The 19,021-nt window shown below is 32.7% G+C and overlaps 1 protein-coding gene across 1 annotated transcript in view; it reads right to left on the minus strand.

Annotated features, from left to right (window-relative positions):
• patj (PATJ crumbs cell polarity complex component) overlaps window positions 1-19,021 on the minus strand; it is a 181,196-nt gene that overhangs the window by 20,265 nt on the left and 141,910 nt on the right. The window contains 8 exon segments of the mRNA XM_056447343.1: window positions 1,270-1,417; window positions 4,473-4,603; window positions 4,605-4,667; window positions 7,230-7,313; window positions 10,265-10,371; window positions 10,591-10,729; window positions 12,302-12,370; window positions 16,205-16,282. Of these exon segments, the coding sequence (XP_056303318.1) occupies window positions 1,270-1,417; window positions 4,473-4,603; window positions 4,605-4,667; window positions 7,230-7,313; window positions 10,265-10,371; window positions 10,591-10,729; window positions 12,302-12,370; window positions 16,205-16,282 (819 nt within the window).

Raw genomic sequence — 19,021 nt, forward strand, 5'->3', positions numbered from 1 at the left:
ATCATTTAATATCACCTTTAAGCACATTGCTGTGGTTAGCTTATATGGTAACATCTATGCTAGTCACAGTAAAAACTGTGATAAACTGCTCTGATGTTAATATTTTAACAGAAAAAAAGTGAAAAAACAGATACAACACAGTTAATATCAGTGGCTCCAGACTATACAAATTGTGGCTTGTCCAACAGTGAATTAAAGATAATGATGTAAAACAATGCCCAGAGCATTTATTTTACTTCCTAAGACATTTTGTCAGGAGTCACGGTGTTAAGTTTGTGTTGACTTAAAATCAAATGTTTTACTCTCATATTTGATCTGAATAAATAAAATGGAAGTATGTTAAAAACATAGAGTGGAAACTAGATTTTATTTCAAAATACAATATATTATTTTGGATCTATTATGAATTAAACTTTTTATCCTCATAATTTCAACTTATCTTTATCTCAGAATTTAGAATAAAGTCATAATTTTAAAAATTAAGAATTATTAAAAGTAATAATTTCAATTTATCTCATAATTTCAAGTCAAATTGGTTTTTATTGTCATTTCAACTTGCTATTGCAATTTCGACTTGTCAATTTCGACTTCTTATCTCGCAATAAAACTTTTAAAAATAAAATATTTTTATCATCTTGCAATCTCACTTGGTAAGTAATAACTTCAATTTATCTTGTAATTTAATGTCAAGTCGGCTTTTACTGTCATTTCAACTTGCTAAATGATAAGTTTGACTTTTTATTGTGACTTAGTAATCATTTCAACGTGTATTTTCAATTTCAAGTCAAGTAGGTTTTTATTGTCATTTCGACTTGCCAAGTAATAATTTAAGACTTTTTAAAGCATGATATTTTTTTTTACCTGGCTAAAATGGGCTTCTTGCATACTACTTACATAAACACTTTTATATTTTATCTAACATAAACATATTTTTTTGAGGTTATAATGAAAAAAAAAATCCATACACAGTTTGATCAACAGCACAGGCCATCAACCTTATGATACACAACCAAACAGCGACATCTAGCGTTAGCGTTGTGAAGCTGCAGTTCTACCTAAAGGGAAAGAAATTTACTACTTACTCACCCTCAAGTGGTTCCAAACCTTATGAGTTTCTGTCTTCTGTTAAAAACAAAAGAAAAAGTTTGGAACCACTTGAGGGCGAGTAAGTAGTAAATTTTGGATGAACTATCCCGGTGTGATTTTGTGCTCCTCTATTGGACTGTGCTGTAAACTAGGTTTGTGTTTTAGGATTGGGATGGAGCGGACCTTGAGAATGGCGGCGACCGTCTCCTGTGAGGCCTGTCTCATGTCTTCTCCGTCCACAGACAGTATCTGATCACCCTGCATCAGTCGACCGTCCAGATCTGCCGCACCGCCCTTCACCACATCAGAGATGAACACACCTTTACCATTCCTGCAGACACACAGAGAGAGAAAAACAGCACTGTAATGAAATCTGTAGGATTAAAGACTTCATTATAACAGTTTCCATTCACTACTCCTGTTTTATGCTATATAATAATTTCAATATTGATTCAATAAAAATGTAAATTGGAGAAAATTAAAGATTTATTATTTATAATTTAATGTTTCTGTATTATTCATGTGTAAAGAAAATGCATAAATACATGTTTAATTTAATCTGAATATAGTATAGTGCATTTTAGTTCATATTAATATAGTATTGTGCATTTTAGTTCATATTAATATAGTATTGTGCATTTTATTAAAATAAATATATTACAATACTACTATAATATAATAACATTATTAATTACATATTATAATATTTTGAACAGGCGACGCAGTGGCTGGGTCGCTGGGTTGAGCCTCGGCTCAGTTGGCGTTTCTGTGTGGAGTGTGCATGTTCTCCCTGCGTTCGCGTGGGTTTCCTCCGGGTGCTCCTTTTTCCCCCACAGTCCAAACATGCGGTACATGTGAATTGGGTAGGCTAAATTGTCCGCTTGGTGTATTATTTGAGGTAAAATATCATTTTAAAAGAGTAGTATTACGCATTGAGGATTGTTTATGCTCATAAAATATCAGGCATTGTGCTGCAAATGGTACTGCATGTTTAGTTTTAAAATTATCACGTGCATTTTTTCCAACCTCATAAGATATTTTTGTTGTAAATTGTTTTGTACACTTAATTTAATGTCGTCACAGTGGCGCTGTGGGTAGCATGATCGCCTCACAGCAAGAAGGTCGCTGGTTCGAGCCCCAGCTGTGTCAGTTGGCATTTCTGTGTGGAATTTGCATGTTCTCCCTGTGTTGGCGTGGGTTTCCTCTGGGTTTCCTCCCCCACAAGTCCAAAGACATGCGGTATAATCAATCAATCAATCAACTTTTATTTATATAGCACTTTACTACAACCATCAAAATGCAACAAACATTAAAACATAACGAAGTGTCAGTGCTATGCATTAAAAGCTAATTTAAACAAGTGGGTCTTAAGCTTGGCTTTAAAAAGTGGCAGGTCAGTGATTGTACAAAGCTCAGTTGGAAGGGTATTCCAGAGTATTTGCAGAGGACCTGCCACTGCAAAAGAGCTGCTTGTATCTTGACCGAGGGACTTCAAGCAGAAGTTGGTCAGCAGATTGCAAAGCTCTGCTGGGTTTGTGAATGTGCAAAATTTCATAAATAAATAAGAGCAAGGTCATTGACGGCATTAAAAATCAAACATCAAAAGTTTAAAATCAGTTCTAAACTTAACAGGGAGCCAGTGGAGGGAGTAGAGAATTGGTGTAATGTGTTCACTGTTCTGACTGTTAGTTAACATGCGAGCAGCGGCACAACGAGCTGCAAGCTGCAAACGATGAAGACATGACTGGTTAACTCCAACATAAAGTGCATTACAGTAGTCCAAACACGAATTAACAAAAGCATGGATGGCTTTCTCAAGATCAGCCTTGCTCAGGAAGGGCTTGACTTTAAAGAAAAGGCGAAGCTGAAAAAAGCTTGCTTTAATCACCGAATCAATCTGCTTATCAAACTTTAGACTACCATCTAGTCTCACACCCAAGTTTTTAACCACATGGCTGAAGCAAGGAAACTGAGCCAGATGTGCTGTAGATGAAATGGTTGACCTCTTAGAATTGTCCAACAGAATACACTCGCTTTTGTCTTCATTTAGGCAGAGAAAATTTTATATCAGCCATATCTTAATATCATTAAAACATTTGCTAAAAGAATCAAGTGAATCTAAAAAGTTTGGTGTAAAAGGAAGATAAAGCTGTACATCGTCAGCAAACAAAAGAAAAGAGACATAGTGATTTAAAATAAGTGAACCTAAAGGCAGCATGTACAAAGAGACAAAACAGGGCCCAAAATGGATCCTTGAGGCACTCGACAGGTCAAAGGGGCAGGAGATGAAGAGTAGTCACCAACCATAACTGAAAAACTGCGACCGGTTAAATATTTAGTTAAACCAGTCTAACACAGCCCCCGGAAGCCCAAGCTGCTGGGCCAACTGCGAAAGGAGGACTGAGTGATCCACAGTGTCAAATGCAGCAGTAGGGTCCAGCATGACTAACAACACAGGGTTTTTTTTAGCATCAAGGAACAGACAAATATGATTTTGAACTTTTAACAGAGCAGATTCAGTGCTGTGACATGATCTAAAACCAGATTGGAGTTTCTCAAAGATGTGATTTCTTTCAAGGTAGGAGTGCAGCAGAGTAAAAACTACTTTTTCTAAAATCTTGAATAAAAAGGGTAGGTGAGACACTCTAAAATTTGGTAAAACTGTAGGATCAAGATTGGGTTTTTGGAGAAGAGGCCTGACCACAGCATGCTTAAAACTGTTGGGACAGTCCCCAAATTAAGGCAGCTATTTATAAAGGACAAAAGACAAGGTCCAAGTGTGCTAAAAACCTGTTTTAGCACCCTAGATGGAATAATGTCCAAAAGACAGTTTGTTGGAGTCAACTGCTGGACCACCAAATACATTACAAATACATCAAACAGATAAGGGCTCAGAAGGACAACATGTGTCAGAATTATTGTCAATGGTCAAAGTGTTGTCAATGGTCTGTCTAACAGAGGCCACCTTTTCAACAAAATAATGAAGGAACTCATCACAGGTTGATTCTGACACATGTTCTAAAACAATGTTAGAACGGTTTATAACAGACTGGATTGTGTTAAATAGCACCCTAGGACGATTACTCCTGGAGGAAATAACATTAGACAAAAAAACAACCCATAGGTGAACTGAGTAAACTAAATTGTTAATAGTGTATGTGTGTGAATGGGAGTGTACGGGTGTTTCCTGGTGTTGGGTTGCAGCTGGAAGGGCACCCGCTATGTAAAACATATGCTGGATAATTTGGCGGTTCATTCCGCTGTGGCGACCCCTGATTAATAAAGGGACTAAGCCGAAAAGAAAAATGAATGAATGAACTTAACTGAACTTAAAATGTATAATCATAATGCATATTTTCCTTTTCTACTCATCAGTTTATGGTCACCTCTTGCCGACGATGCTCAGCCCCAGTCCACGTCCGGTTTTCTTCTGAAGTTCAACGCGGAAGACATCCAGGTTTTCCTCATCTCTGTACTGCGCCTCGTCCCGTAGGACAGTCAGCCGAACTTTGGGGGGGTGTTTGCCGTAGAGCAGCGATTGCATCTTCATGAGCCACACTGCGCAGATCCACTCCATTTACCTGCAGGAAGAGATACAACAAACACGACACACATTTACAACTTACTGAAAACGGCACATATTAACACACATTATGTTCTCCCCGTGTTGGCGTGGGTTTCCTCCGGTTGCGTTTCCCCCACAGTCCAAAGACATGCTCTATAGCATGCTCTATATTTATTAGCAATATTTTTTTTCTGACAGTCTACAGAACAAACCACTGTTAAACAATAACTTGTCCAATTACTCTAATTTGCCTAGTTAATCTAATTAACCTTTATATACATATATATAGGCTCTGTTTGGCTGCTAGTACAGCTATAAAATGGAACTTCCGGCAGAGTTTGAGGAGCTAATTTTTGGTGCGACCGTTACTGGGAGTGGAGATCTTCTGGATTTCCTTACCCCTCTGGCTGACAACCAAATTTTAATCTTGTCCAAATGTCCATGTACGCTTGCAACTTTTCTAAGAGTTTGAGCTTGTAGGGGTGGCCTGCCTATTTATTTTGATTACTTTTGACTTTGTTTATGTTTAAGTAAGCTTCGTGTATTTTTCTTTTATAGACTTGCAGGTTAGTTGGTTTATTTACTTTGCAGATTTTTTATTTGTTATTTTGGCCTGTGGCCACCCTGAAGAGATGCTTACTTAAATTGCTACTTTTTTCTACAATAAATCTATTTAATTACTTTCAACTGAGTGTCCGCGTTTAATTTGTCAAGCGAAGGAGATCTTTCATTATGTCCATAGTTAGGAACTGGTAGACTAGTCAAGATAGAGGGAAAGATGAATGCAGCAATGTACAGAGACATCCTGAATGAAAACCTGCTTCAGAGTACTCAGACTGGGGCGGCGGTTCATTTTTCAGCATGACAATGACCCAAAGTACACAACCAAAATATATAATGGAGTGGCTTCACAACAACTCGGTGAATGTCCTTGAGTGGCCCAGCCAGAGACCATATCTAAATCCTATTGAATATCTCTGGAAAGATCTGAAAATGGCTGTAGACCGTCACTTCCCATCCACCTTGATAGAGCTTGAGAAATACTGCAATGGGCAAAAATTCCCAAAGACAGGTGTGCCAAGCTTGTGGCATCATATTCAAAAAGACTTTGTTGCATCAACAAAGTATTGAGCAAAGGCTGTGAATACTTATGTACATGTAACATAAAAAACGTGGAAAAAGTGAAGCGCTATAAATACTTTACAGATACACTGTATATAAAAAACAAGCTAAGCACTAAATAAAATATACATATTACAACTATAAACTTACTAGATATACATCTTAAAAATACTTTTTTATTATTTTTATAAACTACATAAAAAATGTATTCATTTTTTTGACAACTGAAAAAATAAGTTTAAGTAGATTTTTTTTGTTTTTTAAGTTTATTTATTATTAGATGAAAAATGTAAGTAACTGAAATAAATACCAAAAGGTTAATTCACAGATACTAAAATAAAATGAATTTAACATGTAATAAAAAATATTTAAACAATCCAAAACTTTTGACAATTATTTTGACAAATAATACTAAAACCCATCAAATCAAATAATATATAAAAATTGTAACTGAAAATGTACTTTTACACAATTATAAAGTGCTACATTTACTAAAGCAAATAAACATTATTAAAAACATATAAAAATTAAACAAACAGACAAGAAATTAAACAAATAAAATCTAAATTAAAGATGTAAAAATGAAAGTGACATTAAAATATGGATATTTTCAAAATGTGAAACACTCTGAGTAAAAGTTCAGTATAATATGACATTGTGCTAATGCTACTGTGTGTCCAGAAGATGGAGCTGTTGTGTCATTTTGACGAACACACTGCTGGTCACATGACTCTCCTCTTATCATTCACAATAACAGCAGTCAAACACACATTTACATTTCACCTCAAGGCAGAGCAGCTGTTACACACGCACAAACACTACACACACTCATACACAGACATAAAAAACCAACACACACAAGTAGAAACACACACAAACACCAATGCATGCACACAGACACACACAAACACAAACACAAAAAAGCACACACGTACACAAAACTACACAACAAACAGACACAAAATAAAAAAATTACATGCACAATCACAAAAACAAACACGCACAATCATCAAAGTGCACACGAAATGCACATGCACAATCACAAATACACACAAACGTGAGTACACACGCAAATGCAGACACACAAACAAAAACACAACAACGCATGCACACACAAACTGAGACACACATGTACAAAAATGTACAAATCCGAAAACAAGCACACACAAATGTACCCCGCAAAAACACAAATGCACACTCACAAAAACACACATTTACAAAAGTGTAAACTCACGCACAAAAACATGCACACACAAACACACCAACATGTATAGAACCAAAGGAAAATAAACATGTACATTAAACATATATGAACACACACTCAACAGAAACACATACCAAAAATGCACACGAACTTACACACTCAAAAACACACAAAACAAGCATAATCACACAAACTAAAATAAAATTAAAATTCACAAAAAACAGACGCACTAAAACAAACACACACACACACCTCTAAAATCTGGTCTCCAGCCCAGAGTCGTCCGTCCCGAGCCGCTGCTCCCTCCTCATACACTTCATGAATCACGATGGCATCCTGAAAACATCACAGAAATGTATGAGAAGAGGACGAACACCACCTTTTTCGTGAAGGTGCATTTTACCATCAAATTTCTCCTGCCATCCTTTACTATGGTTTCAAATAACTGATATGAACGGGATAAAAGCGGTTATTTCAACAACAGGAAACAATTTTCAACAGCATTTTTAACAAAAACAACATTTCTCAATATCTGATGCATGAATGTTCAGCTTTCAGACAAATAATCTCTTTATCCAGTTCACAAAAACTGCTCTGAATGATGTTTGAAGATGCAGAGTGTAGGGTGTGCCTAGTGGTTAAAACAGATATTGCAGTCTAAATTCAAAATATTGAAGAGGGTTTTTTTCCTGCTCGGCTCCTCCCCTGAGGACTCAATGCAAAAGCAGGTTGCCAGATTGATGACACCATTAGGAGCGAGCGTGCATGATGATGTTTACGTTTGTAATATTTAAAGCCTTTGCTAATTAAAAACCACCTCATGTGGATTTTTCCAACTCTGAACCAGCGTCTCATTTCGGAGGCTGTTACTGTCCTATCGAGGTCTCATTTTCATCCACGCCTGCACATATTGAGGCAGCATTCAAGACTGAAATGAAATAAGCTGTTTTCCACCAAGGCAACCCTGGATGCTGAAATATAATTGGGTGATCTGGCAGTGGGCTGGTTATAGAGACCAAAACAATGACAGACATTCTGACACAGGACACACATTTTCAAGGGATAACTGACTTTATCATTGTTTTTCAGTCAAACAAGTATGTTCAACTTGGCACATTTCTTAAATATCTGTAAACATAATATGGTATTCTTATGCTTTAGAAGAGTCCAATGCTTTGTTTTTTTTTGGACTGACTTTAACTCTCAGTTCACTGGAGATCATCATTGAAAAATAAGCAAACTTTGTCCTGTCCACAACACAATCTAACAGTATCATTTCTCACAAGTCCGTTTCTATTCTAACGAATTGCAAAAGAGCAGCCAGCACATTTTTCAAAACCTCTCCTTTTGTGCAGCACAGATTTAGAGTGACCTGAGGCGGTGTAATTTTTGCACGCTGACACCTTTTAAAACTGCTGTGTATAAAAACACACGGAGATGTTGTTCTTCCAGCTGAAGCCCGCGCTGCCCGAGGGCTGGTTTTGTTGACTCATAAAGGCCTCTGACAGCTGAACGGGCCCGCAGAGTACAGTTATGATGGCGATGTGGCGGATAAAAGCCTGAGGCGCTGCTCGTCTCTGCAGCCCACCAGAGGAGGGCAGGACAGACAAAGAGCACCTGCTGTGAGCTGCCTGTTTTCATGCATCCCTGCGGCCAATGGAGAGATCGAGACCAGTCAGGGATGGACACACACATTCACACCTCGTACCTGAGACCGAACCACATACAAGACTAACTGGATCCACATCATTTAGGGTTAGTATATGCATGATTGCTTTCTTGTTTTATACTAAGAACTATTCAAATTAACAAGATTTTTATAGTTTTTTTTTTATTATTATTTGGATAACAGATGGACCATATAAATGTTTAAATACATATTTATTGGGATTTGTGGAGCTGTGCATCAATAGATTTGCTCTTCAGTGTTTGGACTTTCAGCAGTGAAAATTAAACTACACTGAAATAAACTGAACTCTGAAGACTGGACTGAAACAGATTCAATTTCGGTTTACTAGAACTTCTGTGTCAAGCTGCTTTGACACAATCTACATTGTAAAAGCGCAATAGAAATAAAAAAAAAAGATATTTATGTTGTTCTCGAACTGCTGGAATTATGCATTGTTCAGTACTGGGGGATTTATGTACATTCTAAAGTGTCCCTGAGTTCGTGAAATGAGATTAAATAAAATGTTTGATGCTTCAATTACAAGAGCTGTATGTGATTACTGCCTGTTTGCTAAAACTTAACCACTGATTAAGTGTGTTTTTCCATTAAGCAGAAAAACCAAAACAAAAAGCTAAATAAAACATGCACAAAAAATTTACATTAAAAAATGGAAAAAATAATACATAAAACTAAAAATAAAACATAAATGAAAAAAAAAAAAAAAAAAAACGAAGTAAAACATGCACAAAAAAGTAACAAATAATAATAATAAAAGAATACATAAAAGAACTGAATAATTTTTTTTTATAAATAAATAAAAACATGCACAAAAAATTTACATTAAAACAAAGCACAAAATAAAATGGGCACAAAAAAATTTACATTAACTAAAAAAAAAAAAAAACAAACAAATAATAACATTTTAAAACAAAACAAAAAATAAAAAAACAAAAACAAACAAAATCTAAATAAAACAAGCACAAAAAACAAACACTAAAACAAAATACAAAAATACACCAATCCAAATAAACACAAATAAACTTTATGAACAAATGAAATAAAAAAAAATAAAAAAAGTAAAACAAAAAAAGAAAACACAAATATAAAATATAAAAACTAAATACTAAAAGAAAACAAATACAAAAAAAGATTCAACAAAAACTAAATTAAATCCCTCTGAAAAACAGAGCAAAAATAACAAAACAATGAAAAAATTACAAAAAAACAATAAATAATAATTCTAAAATGAGTAAAAACACAAATCTAAAACAAATAATACTTAATAATCAATAATAATCATATCAATCAATAATAATACTACTACTACTACTAATAATAATCATCATAAGAATAATTAATTATACTAATGATCAATAATAATAATAATAATCATCATCAATAACAATAATAATCAATATTATTATTATTATTATTATTACTATTATTATTAATAATAATAATAATAATAATATTCAATAACAACAACAAAAATAATAATATTCAATAAAAATAAAAATAATATTCAATAATAATAATAAAACTGAAAAAATCCAATTCACAAACATCATGCAGAACAATACTCTTGTATTTTCAAAGGCATTTTTTACGATTACTGTACCAGCTGAGTATCTTTCCCGCCGACTATACTAAGACCCAGACCAGACCGGCCCTTAGAAATCTCGATAATCGTCTCTTGTCCTGGAACTATTGGACATGTAGCAGGATCTGAAAAACAAAGATGACGCAACTTCATGTTCTGTGTTTCAGAAATCGATCAAAGCCATAACAAAATAATTTCCTCTTTAAAAAAAAAAGAACGGTCAGTGTTCAAAGAGGCTGAGGCGGTGCTTTCATTTCAACTCTAATTAAACATGTGCCACAGATAACAGCACAACATTAAAAAGACATGAAAATTACAGTTCCAACATAATACTGTAAAATCACCTTTGCTGCAGTACTCAAAGTCAGGGCTGCTGCCGGAAGCTGGCACAGATGACGCGGAGGACGTGACCTCCAGAGATCCTGCTGAGGGTTTAGTGGAGCTCCTCTGGAGTTTTGGAAGACTGGTGATCTGAGGACCATCCTGAATGAGGAAACATAAAAAGAGACACACACAGAACAGACTGTTTACTAACACTCAGCTCTCTTGTTTTGTCTGAGGCCTGTTGCAACATTTTTGCTTTAGTTTTTTTCTTTATCCTGATAAGTTTGAGTTTAGTTTGAACCAGAGATGGCAAAAGTACACACATCTTTTACTCAAGTAGAAGTACAGATACTCATGTTTAAAATTACTCTGGTAAAAGTTGAAGTACTGACTACAACTTTTGTACTCAAGTAAAATAAAAAAGTACTAAAGTAAAAAAGAATTAATTACTACTACTAGGTTTAGTTTCACGAGGTATACACACATCCTGTATGCATCTACACAAAATAACTTGCATTTACAATTTTTTTTGTAAAGACAATTGTTACCAATTTTTAGCAGCAAAATGGCCAAGCAACATCACTCTACAATATTGTCCAACAACACTGCTCAAAAAGTTGCCCTGTACAGTGCATCCGGAAAGTATTCAAACCATTGCTACTTCACAAACGTCACTTCAGAGCTAGTATTTGAATGATTCTCAAGCGCAATGTATAAAATGATGACAAAACAAGTGATTTTGCTCACAATCTGTTTTCACATTGTCATTATGGGCTATTGTGTGTAGAATTTTGAGGAAATAAATGAATTTAATCCATTTTGGAATAAGACTGCAACACAAAAAATGTGGGAAAAAGTGAAGCGCAATGAATACTTTCCAGATGCACTTTCCTCTGTAGACTGATGGCATTTCATGTCGTTCAGCCTTAAAATCTTAATATGTGAGCAAAATCACTTGTTTTGTCATCATTTTATACATTGTGCTTGAGAATCATTCAAATACTAGCTCTGAAGTGACGTTTGTGAAGTCGCAATGGTTTCTGCTGTTCTGACCGTCAGCTGCAGATATGAATGAACGGAGGAAGAAAGTAGTTCCTCTTAAAAAAGGTTTTTGAGACTCTCCGTTATAGTATTAACTACAATAAATTCAGAAAACTAAAATATGACGAACTAAATCAAAATCTATTGTTAAAATGAACACTGTGTGTAACCTTACCTTCTTTAAAAAGAATTGACCAAATTTTATTCAGTTTGTAAGGTTTTAAACTTTTCTAATGCGATTAACAGGACATTTAATCACTCAATCAGACTGAAAACAGCCTTTTTCTACAAAAATGATGCAATAAGCTGTTATTGATGAACAACAGTGTCATAAATTACTCCGGTGTCATTTCAAATGGCTTCCATTTTCTGTGAAGTGATGGAAAACAATGTTGATTACAGCCTTCATTCACAAACGTCTTGGGGTTTTTTGTGTTGTGTTTTTTTTATTTTTTATTTGCAGGACAAAATAAAACAACTTTACAGGCTCATTGTCTCCTAAAATAGCTTATTATCTAGTCGCCTTAAAAGAAAAAAGCAGCAGAAAATAATGGCTAACATCTTGAAATGTGCGAAGACTCAAATATGTTGAACAAATGTGAAAAGCATAACAAGGGTACTTTAAGTCAACATGAACTCAAAATAAAAGTGTCTTGCGGTTGACAAAAACACAAACAAACAAACACACACCTGCTCTACTTGAGGTTTGGCCGACTGTTCGCTTGGAGACTCCAGGAGTTTCTCTGCGGGTTTCAGCTTCTGTGATGATTAATAGAGCTTAATTAGTTTTATCACTCAGTATAACAGGCTACACAAGCTACATTTAATGGAGCAATTATGAAAGCGAATAACATTTATGGCACTTTTGATTCATGGGTCACACGGCAAGGAGAGAAACGCATTACTAGTGACACAACGGATGTTATTATATGTAATGAATGAATGAGGCATGCTCTTTTCTCATGATTAGCATCTTTAATTCAGCATGTGCACTCTGGATATTTTAATAGAAGTTACTTCGCATTTGATCCTTTTCATTTTAAAGAGATGCATTGGAAAAATAAAATGAAAATAAAGAAAAAGGAGTTATGAATTTGTTAAAATATACTGCAAATATATTAAATAATAATTTTGTCATGTTGTAGTATTATATATTAGTATTAAGATATGGTAGAAATGTACTTGCATGATCATTTGCAATTAGGTTTATTTACAAATATTTACAAAAAAAAAACAAAAAAAAAAACATTTAATGGTTCCTTGTCACAGGCTATAGACATAACTGCATGTGCAATTGTAAATGATTATTCATAATTCTGTGAGTGAATCTGGATATTTTAGTGGAAATAAATTGTAAAAATAAAATGAAACCAAAATGAAGAAAAACAATAGAAGAAGAAAAAAAAAAAGTTATTATTTTTTTTAAATACACTGAAAATATACAAAATAATTATGTTGTAGAATTATACACTCATCTTTAAACAATACTTTCTTCCATTACCATTTCACATTTAGTTTTTATTTGTAAATATTTAACAATTATTGGCTGTTTACTTTAAAATCTATTTGCAATTATAAATAGCCAAGTGAATCTGGATATTTTGGTGGATATGTATAAAATTTTTTTTCCAATGTTTCGGATGAATTTAAATATATTCTCTCAAATGCACAAAATATATATGACCTATATTCACTGAGAAATTAATAAAAATATTCAAAATTAAATATTTTAGTGGAAAAACAAAATAAAATATTATATAAATATTTGATAAAATAAACTGGGATACATTTCTAATTATTTTATTTTTTAGTAATTTATTTAGCAATGTGTATGTAAGCGATATAAAGCCATGTATTTATATATATATATATATATATATATATATATATATATATATATATATATATATATATATATATATATATATATATAAAAAAGCCATATATTAAAATTATAAATGAACAATTCATATATTAGAACTTCTGTAAATACAGTGCTCAACATATCTGAATGCACCCCTCACAAATCTATATATTTGTGCATATACATTAGACTAGTCAGTACTGAAGCCAAATCTGGAATTAATCTACATTTACTACTTACATTTCTACTTATTATTTAATTTATTTAGCAATGTGTATAGAAACCATATAGAAATTTAAATTATAAATTAACAATTTATATATTAAAACTTCTGTAAATACAGAGCTCAACACATATGAGTACACAACTCACAAATCTCTGATTTAAATGAATACTTTCTATAGGATGATTTACAATATTATATTTGTGCATATACATTAGATAAGCCAGTACTGAAGCAAAATCTGAAACTAATCTTACAAAATAACTTATGATACCTGTCCAAAATTAGCACACCTAAATTTATGTTTAGGGAAAAAATATTAAATAAAAGAGCAGAATTCAAGAGAAACTAAATATTTATAAAATGTTGCTGAAATTTTGTAGTTTGTCATTTTTTTCCAATATTTTGCTTGAATTTAAATGTACTATCTATTTCTAAAGATGTTCGATGACTAAAATATTATTTGAATAAATATATCTGTTTAACAAATGTTTTGTACAAATGCACAAAATATATATGACCTATATTCAATGAGAAATGAATAAAAATATTCAAAATAAAATATTTAAGTGGAAATACATTGTAAAAAATAAAATGACAGCAAAAAACTAAGATACAGTTATAATTTTTATTTTATTTATTTAGTAATTTATTTAGAAATGTATATGTAAACCATATATAAATGTGAATTCTAAATGAGCAATTTCTATATTAAAACTTCTGTAAATACAGTGCTTAACATATATGAGTACACCCCTCACAAATCTCTCATTTAAATTAATATTTTCTATATATTATATTTGTGCATATACATTAGATTAGTCAGCACTAAAGCCAAATCTGAAGTAAATCTTACAATATAACTTATGATATCCGTCCAAAATTAATACACCCAAATTTATATGTTTAGGGAAAAATATTAAATAAAAAAAATGTAAAACGAGCAAAATTCAAGAGAAACGAAAATTGCATCAAATTTTGCTGAAATTTTGTGGTTTGTCATTTTTTCCCAATATTTCATAAATATATCCATTTAATAAATCTGTTTTGTTCAAATGCACAAAATATGAGCTATACTCACTGATTAATGAATAAAAGTATTCAAAATAAAATATTTTAGTAGCAACACTGTGTAAAAACTAAAATGAAATGAAAGTAAAAAACTAGGATACATTCCTAAATCTTATTTCATTTATTTAGTAATTTATTTAGCAATGTGTACATAAACCATATAGAAATTTAAATTATAAATTAACAATTTATATATTAAACCTTCAGTAAATAAAGTGCTCAACACAAATGAGTACACAACTCACAAATCTCTGATTTAAATTAATACTTTATATTGGTGCATGTACATTAGATTAGTCAGTACTGAAGCCAAATCTGGAGTTAATCTAACAAAATAATTTATGATAACGGTCCAAAATGAGTACACCCAAATTTATATGTTTAGAGAAAAATAATAAATATAAAATGTTCCTGGGAGAGGGAATTACACTAGATTACACTATACTAAAGCCAAACTTAATAAGCTGTATCCTTCTATCTCTCCTTTGCATGATGGATGTAAAGGCGCAGTCGGGACCTTTGGTCATATAATCTGGTCCTGTCCAGAAGTATCTGAATTTTGGAAAATATATCTTCATACTTTATTCTCAGGCTTTTGAAATGGACATTAAAAATGATGTGGAATTAGCATTGTTTGGATGTTCAGACCAGGCTCTAACTTGGCCTAAACATCAACAACTCTCCCTTATGTTTGGCATGTTGCTGGCCAAGAGAGTGATTCAGATTGAGTGGAAATCCACGACACCTCCAAGCTTTTTAAAATGGTTAGCTGAAATGGTTTCTGCGCTCAAGATGTAAAGGTTACGCTTCTCTATATTTGGCAAACAGAAAATGTATGACTAGTTATGTTCTAGCTAGTATCAGGTAATAACACCTTGATAATTTTGTTAACATATATACATGATAAAACAATATATAATAATAATAATAATAATAATAATAATAAAAATATTAATTATTATATTATTATATTATCATTATTAATAATAATAATAAAAATTTATAATTATATATATATATAAAATAAATATATATATATATATATATATATATATATATATATATATATATATATAAAATAAATATATATATATATATATATATATATATATATATATATATATATATATATATATATATATATATATATATATATATATATATATATATATAAAATAAATGTATAAAACTTTGATGAAATGAATGGATTTATATGTATTATCTTTGTATTTCCATGACTAAAATATTATTTTAATAAATATATACGTTTAATAAATCGGTTTCGTTCAAATGCACCCATATGACCTATACTCACTGAGAAATGAATAAAAATATTCAAAATAGAAATAAATAAATGAAATTTCATGCATATAAAATAATAATCTAATAAACGTACAGCAAAATAGCACACGTCATTCAGACCACATTCGCTTACCTTTACGGCCGATTCTCCATCTGTGAGGCTCTTGTGTGTGTGATCTGAGCTTGCGGTGGCCGTCACGCAGGTCTGATCCTGTATGAGGAGTCAAACAAACAGATCAAATAAAGCAGCAGGCATGAAAACTCCCTCAACTGGGTCAAAACCGCACTCTTTGCCTCCATCAAGGACACAGAGAAGCTGCAGCCTCAGAGCTTTTTACCCTCACACATCCACATTTATGACAGAAACACACATGCAGATGAGAGAGTCAGAAAGAGTCAGCTCTCATTATCGTTTTCCTAATGATGGCAATGGGTTGCTGCACTCTTGCATCATCTCTGTTGAAAAGTTGAAATACTGGCTTCTGTTATATATATTCAGACTCTATATGAGAATTTCTGAAGAGATTATTTATGTATTAAGTGTTATTATTTGTGTAATAATTATATAAAAATGTAATATAAAGGGATGGCATGGTGGCAAAGTGGTTAGCACTGTCGCCTTACAGCAATAAGGTCGCTGGTTCGAGTCCCGGCTGAGCCAGTTGGCATTTCTGTGTGGAGTATGCATGTTCTCCCCATGTTTCCTCCACAGTCCAAAGACATGCGGTATAAGTCAGGGTATCTACAGTCAAATTTAAGACTTTTTAAGACCTTTTTAAGACCATAATGAATGAAATTTCAGAGTTACATAAGGCTAAACCCTAAAGACTTTTTAATGGCCAAGTTAAAACCTTAAAAAAACATTAAAGTTAATAAATAAATGTTTCTTAAAACTTTTATTGAAATATATTGTTAGTGATTGGATGGGTGTGGCCCAGTTGGGTATAGCTTTACATGAACAAAAGAAAATTAAGACCAGTTTACAATGATCTAAGACCTACAACACAATATTTCAGTGGATTTAAGACTCTTTAGGGAATAAAATTTTGTTTTTGAAATTTAAGACCCTACAGACACCCTGATAGGTGTTTGAGTGCGTGTGTGTGTGTGAATATGAGAGTGTATGGGTGTTTCCTAATACTGTGTTGCAGCTAGAAGGGCATCAGGTGCACAAAATATACGCTGGAATAGATCAGTAAGGGACTAAGCCAAAGAAAATGAATGAATGAATGAATGAATTTAATATAAAGATAATCCGTCAAAAGTTTGAGGTCAATAATCATTTTTATGCTTCAAGAAAACATTCTGCTCAACAAGGCTGTTAAAATAACTGTAATTTCTTCCTATTATTCAAATCTGAATTTTCTGCATCATTCAGGTGTCACATAATCCTCTAGAAATCATAACAGTCACAATTTGCTTATTTGCTTTTCATATTATTATGTTGGCATGAGAAAGCCAACATACTGTTATACTAATACACCCCCCACTCTCCTCTAACTTATACTCCTCACAATCACTGCACTAAATAACATTTGCACATTTAAAAATTGCACATATTCATTGCACTACATTGTACTGATTATGTACACACCCACTGTACACATACATTTGTAATTATGTTTATCTATCTGCACACTAATAGTTTTTCTATAACTGCACTTTATAACTTATACCTATATCCTGCACTTGCTGCTATTGCACTCCTGGTTAGACCTAAACTGCATTTCGTTGCCTTGTACTTGTACATGTGTAATGACAATAAAGTTGAATCTAATCTAATCTAATACTACTCTGTCCTCAAAACCAAACGTACCTCCCTCTAGGCCATCATTGCTACAAGGCCAAATTTGGTCAAAATGTGCCTTCTGCATTCAAGATTGTTGCTATATCTCCTCATGCCGATAAGATTTATAGTTTTTGAATAAAAAATTTTAAATATTAAATTTGATTAATCCTGGCATAAAAAAAATATATATATATACAAGGCCCAAATTTGGTCAAAAGCTGTGTTCTGCATTAGATTTTGTTGCTATATCCTTTCAGGTTTATCAGACTTATGGTTTTCCAATAAATAATTTAAAGCATTATTTTTCTCAAAATATGGCAAGCCATAAACTCCATGAGTTAAACTCCATATTTTTTACTGATATGGTAAGCCATTTTTACAAAAAGTCATTGTTTTACTGAAATGGGAAAGCCATTTTTGTATGATCACCTTCACACTTATTAAGCATTATATTTTTAATAAAATATGGCAAGCCATTTTTATATGAAGTCCAAGTCCAGTTTTTGACGGTCATAGAGACATCGGGGTTGATCACTCATATTGACAAGAGGCTTTGATGTATCATCACTAAGCTGTCAATAGTCCCCATAGCAATAAAACAGGCTAACCTAGCAACCATTTAAAAACAGAAATATCTCAAAACATCGTAGGTACCTGGGTATTGGCTTGTTTGACTTACGCTAGCAAATGGGACTTCCTGTGTACTATGCATGTTAACAATGTTAAGCCAAGTGCTAATATTGATTAGCTACATGCTATTAATAATTATCTTAGTGCAATAACGTGCTAGAAATGCCTACAAAGTATTAGCATTTGATCAAATGGCGTTGCCATTTTTCAAATGCTTAGCAACCACTTAGCACCTCTATGCTTCCTGCTAACAGCCATTCCCAGTACTAGCGCAGTCACGTTGGCTTTCACAAGCCAACATCAAAGTTCGTAAACAAACTTTAGGTTCTTATTATCAATTATTGCTGATTTTTGATCATTAATAGTGATTCTAATTACTATTATTGGGAAAAAATGCTCTGCCATAATAATCAAAGCAGCAGTAGCGTATCAGATCTATACCGTTAAGACCAAACACATCAACATTTCAATATACATATTCATTACCATACTAAATCCAGAGAGTGTTGTGACAGAATTTTAATCTTTAAT

This window comes from Danio aesculapii, chromosome 22 (genome assembly GCF_903798145.1).
Source record: "Danio aesculapii chromosome 22, fDanAes4.1, whole genome shotgun sequence".
In the NCBI taxonomy this organism is placed as follows: Eukaryota; Metazoa; Chordata; class Actinopteri; order Cypriniformes; family Danionidae; genus Danio; species Danio aesculapii.